Genomic DNA, 8,676 nt, shown 5'->3' on the forward strand with positions numbered 1-8,676 from the left:
TATTTTCTGGAAACAAAGACCACTGCACCAAATTAACGCTGTACATTACAGACGCAATTATTATCCTGACAATATTTATAATACACGTGACAATTAAAAATTAATTAGTTGATTCAATGTCTGATCGCAGATATGGTCCATATTGGCGCTACTTTGAACGTTATTTTAGTATAGGTTGACTATGGATTATGAGTAAAAGAATTCTTCTCCGAAAATGCAAAGCTGGATATATTTTACATTTACTCATCGAATTATATATGCATGTACGGAAGACCGCATGGCTTTGTGACGTCTACATTTAACAAGATAAACGTAAAGGATAGGAATTTATGAGTTTGAGGCAATAAAAGGATAATAAATAAAAATCAGTGTAATTTAGCACTCTTGTGTAATAATGAGGTGAAGCATTTACAACATGGAGATAAATCCAATAAAAATCCAAAGTGTTTCGAAAAAATCGTAGCAGGCGGTCATATTGAACAATCATATTGGACGAGAAAGTTAATTTAATTTGATGCAGGCATAAGGTATGCTTCTGTTCCCGATTGACGAATCGAGGGCTTGCAATATACGAGGAACTATAACGAAATTCTGGCGATGTTTAGTTCAAAATAACAACACGTCGCTCTGAAAAATAAATACATTTTAATAAAAGTCCTGAAAGCACAGAAAACTCCCGGTTTCAATTTGATATCTGAGTTTTATCCAGTTCGATTGGTTTAGCACAATTTTCATAGTAGATATTCATAGATTAAAATAGTTTGTATTTATCAGTGCGAACACATCCATGGCATAGATTCAAATAGCTTTTATATATCATTTGATGATCAAAGTCGATAGGATATTTTTAAAATTAGGGCGCAACATCAACACAGGCAACGTGATCTGTCAGGTGATATATATTGTCAATGTCATTCGACTTTGGATATTTCCTCGTTGATAACTTTCTTGTTGGAAGATAATTTCCTTGATTGGGATATGTCCATGAAATTTTCCTCATCTACTCTCTTCCTACTTACTCATCTACCCTCTTCCTAGTAACTGTGTTCCTGGGCAAGAACAGTCGTGTGGAAGCTCTAACTCCTATTCATATTAAAAGGACAGTGAAGTCAAATAGAGAACGATAGGTGAGCCGATGATGAGAGTGTTTAAGCTCAGACACTGAAACCTGTATTCCTATAAACTGTAAGCTGGATATAATCGACAAATAATACTTTATTAATCATTACGCTATCTTTCAGTAACCCTCGTATCGATAACACTTACCGAACTTATACACATATTAGGTTATACATTTAAATAACAAGTGAGGGGTGTGACTGGAAACTAACCCTCTTACAGATCGCCAAGACCGACTGAGTGCATTCTAGAATTAGTATGCAACACCGACAGAGGCGACGTGATCGTCAAGATTGATCAAATTGAGTGCGTTCTAAAATTAGGGCGCAACGCAGACAGAAGCAACGTCATCGTCAAGATTGATTGGGTGCGCTTTAAAAAAATTAGGGCATGGCTCCTGCATAAGCTATGTGATCGTCTAGGTCACAATTGGGTGCGTCTTAAATGCCTTTGCCGCGATGATGAAAGGAGGGTTAATAGGCTGACGCGGTTAGAGTATATAGGTTTAAATACGATTATTTAATTTACGCGAACATTAACCGAGTTTTAATAATGTGAAATGGTTGACTAATAAATTTTATATTTTGCGGTGCAATGATCTAGTAAAAGTTACAATACCGTAATATAATTACCTAATGAATGTAATAATGCGTTGATACGATTATTTAATGATTGGTAAAATATTCAGAAGCGATTTTAAATATATGACTCTGGTCTATATTTGTGCTGCATGATTTAGAATAGTGTTTTAATATTGGCTTCAATGTTTTCGTTACTTGGACTTAATGTTGAATGGTCCATTTATCTGACTGGCGGCTGTGAATAAAGTATAACATAACAAACTATCGCCTAATAAAACAATTACACTCAATTGTTACGCGAAACAATTGAATAACAAATATCTGCTATTTGTTTAGAATACATTCCCATATATTTCCTGAGTAATTACTCTGAAAATATAATTTTCCAGATCATTTTACTCAGCAGACCTAGTTGGCACCAACTGTACATTCTGTTGGAATGTACAATTGAAGATGATTTAAGCAAAATATAATTCAGTTTGGCTTCGCATTTATCCCAATCAGCTCGCATGCCGGCGAAGTATCGGAGCCGGAATTTCTTGCACAAGCCGCGCGGTGTGGCCAACAGACGCAAGGGCTTGAGGTGGATAAGACGACACGCAAAGAGCGGCGGCTCTTTGTACTTCGCGGATGACGACAACATTTACGACTCGAGAATTTTTGAGGAAGTTAGTACTCAACGACTACAAATATTTAAAAATAGTTCATGAAAAGTTATAAACCATTACGTTGATTGGTTATAGTGTAAATGTCGCTAATTCTGTTTCATTGGCATAAATGTCGCGTTAATTTCATCTTTTCATTATATCAATAAAAAGCAGCAAAAAACATTCTCGTTAGATCCCAAGTTTTTTCTAATTAGTTCTAATTCAAAATCGTGCAGTGCCTTTCTCTTGTTACGAGATTAATAATGATCATGATTTATTTTCGAAGATACGATGAACGAAGAAAGTTCCCATGTTCCCGGTCGGTCTGGTTACGAGCCTCGGCGTGAGTTTCCCCAATCGTTCGTCATGGGAGAGTCACTGGCTTCTTTGATGGGTGGATTGCCAACAGGAAGTTTGCAGTTGACATGGCTGGATTTGCCGTAAATGTGAATTTGTTCTTGTCGAAACCCAAGGTTGACATGCTGTTTATGGTCGGCAGAGAAGAGACAAAAATTCTAGAATCCATGGACGTAACCCTCGACGACATCGAGCTTCTCGCCGTCAATGCTACAAAGGTAAGGAATATTTTATACCTCTGTCATATGTGGTCGGTATTTCCGTCAGTATAAAAAAGATGGAAGTGGCTTGAGAGAGTATACGATATTGTGATGATTCGTGTTCAATTCAAAATAGTGTTCATTGATTCGAAATTTAAAATTTACTTCTGAAACATACATCATCTAATAATGTCATCAGCTGTAAAAGATAATGAAATAATGATGATGCAACTGGTTGATAAAAATGTCAAGGTTATATGACATCTAGTAGAAAAAAACACAAAGGAATCTGCATTTAGGCGAATGATGAAGACATGCAGAAAGGCACCTCTCAAAAAAATATATTTCGAGAGAATTACTATAGAGATAGAATATTTTATTGATGAAAAGCTGATTGATTAATTATCTATTAGCTTATTTCGAAAACGCTTATATATTCATTATCTAGTATCTATTTTCAAAAACGCTGATCTACTTTACGGACGAAGTGCGACCTTGTATCTCGTACTGAGATAGGAAAGCCACTACCCAAATAAAAANTAGGGAAAAGTTTTATCCAAATTCTTACCTAGCAATCTCAAATTACTAAGGCTATTTCTGCCTTGGTGAAAGTGAAATTTTTAATTGAAGATAGAATACAGTCATATAGAATAGAATAGAATAGAAGTGTCGGCATTGAAGAAATGGGCCTATGGCCTGTTGCCGAGTACATCAATTTAGCCTTGGGTATTATATAACCCTGTTGGCAAATTCGAATGACGATTTTCACTCATTGGGAGATCCATTCAATTATATCCATCATAAAACTATTGAATTCGAATCAACTACTTCTTCATTTTCATTTGACGCTGAGATCTTAGAATCATGCATGTTATCAAGTAGCACAATTCAAAAGAAATGAAATACCGTATATAATTTCAGTAAAATCCAGAACCCGGCTTTCGATGTAAAATTATCATTCACTCTATAACTGCTGCAGCTAATTATGGATTTAGCCGGAAAAGTTCATATTTTAGTTGTTAATGGGTTTTTAGATCTGAATTTAAACTCGTGTTTAGATTCAGTTTTTTCGATGTATCATTATGCTATAAGTTTACCACGTCGACGACGCATTTTAATCACATCAAGCAGAAATTTGGGCATCGATTTGAATGACAAGATATACTAGTATCCTTATCAGATGAAATATTCAACGTTGGGCACACAAAATTACAACCGATTTCCGGAGCACAAAATGAACAAACCTGAATAGCATCTATATTTTTCAATTGATAAGATTTTCAAAATAAGTCAAACTCTATGTCCACCGATAAAATAAACCATAAACCAAAAACCTATCATTTAACTCATTTATAAAAAATTTGTTCAAATTAACATGAATCTGCTGCTTTAAGTGAATTATCTTTTGACTAATTGTGCTCGATTAAATTTTATGCGAACAGATTCTTGTGTGGCACACAAGAACAAAGAAAAACGGCAGGGCCAAACCTGGGGACAAGAAGCTCGACTACTCGAACAGCAACTTCGATGCGTTAATAACACAGATATTGAGATAACATCTTATGTTTGGTGGCATAAGCCAAGAGATCAATGCGTTGCAGTCTCGTCTGACAACGTGAGGATTATCTAGTCACCTTACAATTGTATGAAAATTCGTTGAATGAATAGATAAAAGATTTCCTACAGAAAAAAATAAAACGAATAGAATTCGAGACAAAATGTCATTAATTAATGTCTTGAATCCTAATCGAAATGGTCCTATCCGAATCGAAACTTAATCGATTAAGTTTCGCAGTTCATTCCAACATTTTCTACTCGCATTATTCAAAAGGTTGCCCCAGCATTTTCCTTGAAAATAAAGAGATCTGAAACGCAAAATACCTACTTAATATGTATAAATTACTTTTCGCGACTCGTATGGACCATACTACACTCTGGCTAAATAACATTTGCTGAATCGTCATCGTAATTTGCTGAATCGTTATTCATTTCCTGAAATTATCGTGACGATAACTTATCAGACACAGGGACCTAAAAAGTTCTGTCGCCAAAAGCATCTCTTGCTCCTCTGGCGCCATTGACTACAATGATGTCTAGCAGAATCTACCGTATCAGGCCTTGGTTTCAACAACAATGAAAAAGCGACATATTCGACGCATAAATAACAAACAAGTATCATGATATTTCAAAGTTACACAATAGGTTTTTCACTGTATTTCTAAATTTGTAAAAATTTCAAAAATTCTCAATTTTCGTGCACTCAGGAATTCAACTTAGAAGAATCCGTTCATTCATCAATCGCACCAACACACGAAAACAATAAAGAAAACATCGAAGAAAATACTTGCAAATGTCTGAACTGTATATATATTTTATTTTGCTTCTACGTTTCAGTCTTATTTACTACTTTTACACAAATGTGTGAACTGTATATATATTTTATTTTGCTTCTACGTTTCAGTCTTATTTACTACTTTTACAAGGCCTCAAATTAATTAATATTTCTATTTTACCGTCCGAAATCCCAGCCTGCAAACTGATTCCTCGAAATATGCTTCTCAATCGTGTCCTCTGCAATAGACAGCAAAGAAATGTGAAAAGTAGCTTATATCCTTCATGTGATCTTCGAGCAAGTGTCGATATGATCTTGAACTTCCTGGATGTTTTTATCTGTAATTTTAAGCAACGAATTGATTGAGGTAATTTACAATAACCGGTTTTACTTGAATTTTTTATTCGTTACTATGGGAAGCCTGATTTGGGTCTCAAATGAAGCAAATCTGTTGATCGGCCCATCGCTGACACATATAGCTTGATGGTCAAATGACTGCTGATTTCTGATGACTGCAAGGCATTGGTATCTCGATCTGTACGCAGACGTACGGAGATAGTGCGGTATCTCAGCAGGCAAATCATTGCGACGTAATGTGGCCGCAGAAGGCGCGACATCGTTGAGCCACAGCGGCGGCAGCCAAATGAGATAAATAGAGGCAGATAAATAGTGCGGTATCTCAGCAGGCGAATCATGGCGATGTAATGCGGCCGCAGAAGCCGCGACATCGTTGAGCCACAGCGGCGGCAGCGAGGAGCGGCAGCAGCAGCAAGACGGCGGCCGAGGAGCGCTCTCCTGCACCTCCGACCGAGCTACTTGTTGAGCGGTGGACGGGCGAAGCTATGCGGCGGCACAAAACAAATGAATTTATATTTTCTTATGAGATAATTTAATCTTTAATTGATGATTAAATTGATGCAAACCGTATGGAAGGATGATTTAAAAGTACACCAAAATTAAATTAGGTAATAACACCAAATAAAACTGTCGGGGTTTCTTTCTGTAAATACTACCAGACAAAGGTCCTGAAAATTTGAGCGTGAAATTCCGGAAATAAAATTAACAATATCTTCTAAGAAAACACACTTCTAAGTCTCTCATCGACTCTTTGTGTGTGATGCCAGTAACATGCACATTTATTCTCCGTTTATACTAAGAATATTTCAAGACCAAAAAACTAGAAATGATGTAATCAAAATAGCCCCATATTTAAATTCAGCGCACTCCAAATAGCAAAAAATCCCCAATCTCATGCTTTCTACCTACTGAAAAATTATTCCTGCTCGGCATGAATACTTTTTTATTGACTTACCACTAATAATGGTAAAATAGAACTTGTTCGATTCAGTCGATCAGCCATAGATATTCTTGACTTTGACGACGGCTTCATATTCAATTGAAACATCGAGGTCGTTGAGAATGCCAGTCATGACGTGATGAGTGTTCCACGTCTCAGCCTTCACGTCCTCTTCTTCAATAATTTCGTGTTCGTCCTCAGTAATAGATTCGTTTACTTGGTTCTGTGCACCATCAAAGGGAAATAATTAAGAGGTATAAATATTCATTCGCTAAAATAATCATATTTTATTACTTCCGGATTTTTCTTGCCGATGGAAGCACCGAAATCGAGAAAAATAGTCAGCTGTAGTCGGCACAGTTCTATAAAAGAATATTTTTTAAACATGTTGTACATCCCTATTCTACACTATATGCCATAATTATTAATTTCAATTTAATCCATAGTTTTGTAAGAATTGCAGGTATATACTTTTATGTGCATGTTCGTCGGAAAGCGACAGCAATAACAAACGCCATGATATCAATGTCTTATATCGTAAAAAATTTGAGGGTCGAGAGATTTTATGAATTTGCATGCAAAGTTAATATTATGAACCATTTCTATGAAATGAGTAAATAACGAATAATCCATTTGTATAAGAATATTTCAAATTTAAGGAGTAAAAAATAATATCAACACAGAGATTATCCGCGTTATTTCATTACCTTTACATATATCACCGACAATGACTAACTTGATACAAAAAAGCCATGCGGTATCTCATGAAATACCTGTGCCCTTCCGTAGACGATTTTATAGGCAATGATGGGGTATAAGCTCTCGGTTTCCCAGACGAGGGCGTAAGATTTTGCTACGCCGCCAAATGGGTTGCCCGTTAAACGCAGTTGAAGAGGGAGTCCTGATGGGACATCGGGACACCGTTGCACATTCAGCACTGATTTGATCATTTCAAAATAAATAATTTAGTGTAACAATGTAGACAAGCATCTTCCGAGTCGTTGTTTGAAAGCTCGGAAATGAAATAATTGGAGAAAAGAAAAAAGGTGTTGCGCGGATAAATTAGGTTTCAGGGGTGGCTTCGGTTTGACCAGGGAGCTGTTCACCACAAAACAGCCTTATCGTCATATGCACGACTGTGGTCTTCTGTCTCAATTCAAGCTATTTACCGCAACACGCCATTACCTGTCAACTGCACGACCACGCTCTTCCGCCCCCGGCTCTACTGTTCACCAAAACACGCCATTACGTCATCTGCACGACCACGCTCTTCTGCCCGTGGCTGTTCTCTGCAGTTCAGACGTAGTTGCCAAAGTCTTGCTCCGTCATGGGGCGGATGACAAGCGTGCTGCGGTAGACATCGTCTGCGACGGTCGAGTGTGTCGCGTGGTCCACTGACTGGCCTTTCCTTGTCCAAGAAACTCGGGGGCTCGGGCGGCCGCGCGCTAGACACACCAACTCCAGCTGGTCCCCATCACCAGTTCGCACCACCGAATACATATATGAGATGAAATATTGGCCACTGAGGGAACGGCCTTGAAGCAATAAAATATGGATTCAAAATCCTCATCAAGTGTTATGTCGTCCAAAGAGCTATGATAGAAAGCGAAACACTGCTGTATATATGCAGCGTTTAGCTGGTCATGGTCATTGTCATGTTCAATTATTAGATCGTGCTTGTTTGTTCAACTCGATGTCTTTTCGTCAATAATAAATCTTATTAGGGCTTAATATTTTAACCATTAGATAGTGTTCTCAAGTGAAGCATGTTAGATTTTATTGAGTAAAACGTACTTTTTCTATAACAATCTCTGGTGTGGTGGATATTCGATGACCACTACCATCGTCGTAGAAGCAGGTGCTCCATTGCTATTCTCCGCCGTGCAAACGTACTTTCCTTCCATCAGGCGGTCCACTTGCTCGAGAATCAGAAATCCGGCCTGGGTGGGAACAGAATTGAAATTTTTATTAACATTTTTACAAGAAAGAACAAACGTTCTTATATTTCACGGGAAATTCTTCGTATGTTCTTCAAACGTTATTTGCTCACAATCTATTTTCATTCATTTTCAAACATTCTTCACACATTCACCTCAAAATTTAAATTTCACAATTTTTTTAATTCCACCTGCATTCTTCAGTG

The 8,676-nt window shown here is 37.2% G+C and overlaps 1 protein-coding gene across 1 annotated transcript; it reads left to right on the forward strand.

Annotated features, from left to right (window-relative positions):
* The first annotated feature begins 2,209 nt into the window (after positions 1 to 2,209).
* LOC108667565 (galactosylgalactosylxylosylprotein 3-beta-glucuronosyltransferase S-like) lies at positions 2,210 to 4,460 on the forward strand. The gene is given in 4 exon segments (XM_018154607.1): positions 2,210 to 2,368; positions 2,634 to 2,696; positions 2,698 to 2,922; positions 4,347 to 4,460. Coding segments are annotated over 4 exon segments (561 nt in total).
* The last annotated feature ends 4,216 nt before the right edge of the window (positions 4,461 to 8,676 follow it).

Source organism: Hyalella azteca, unplaced genomic scaffold (assembly GCF_000764305.2).
Source record: "Hyalella azteca isolate HAZT.00-mixed unplaced genomic scaffold, Hazt_2.0.2 contig1626, whole genome shotgun sequence".
Taxonomy (NCBI): Eukaryota; Metazoa; Arthropoda; class Malacostraca; order Amphipoda; family Hyalellidae; genus Hyalella; species Hyalella azteca.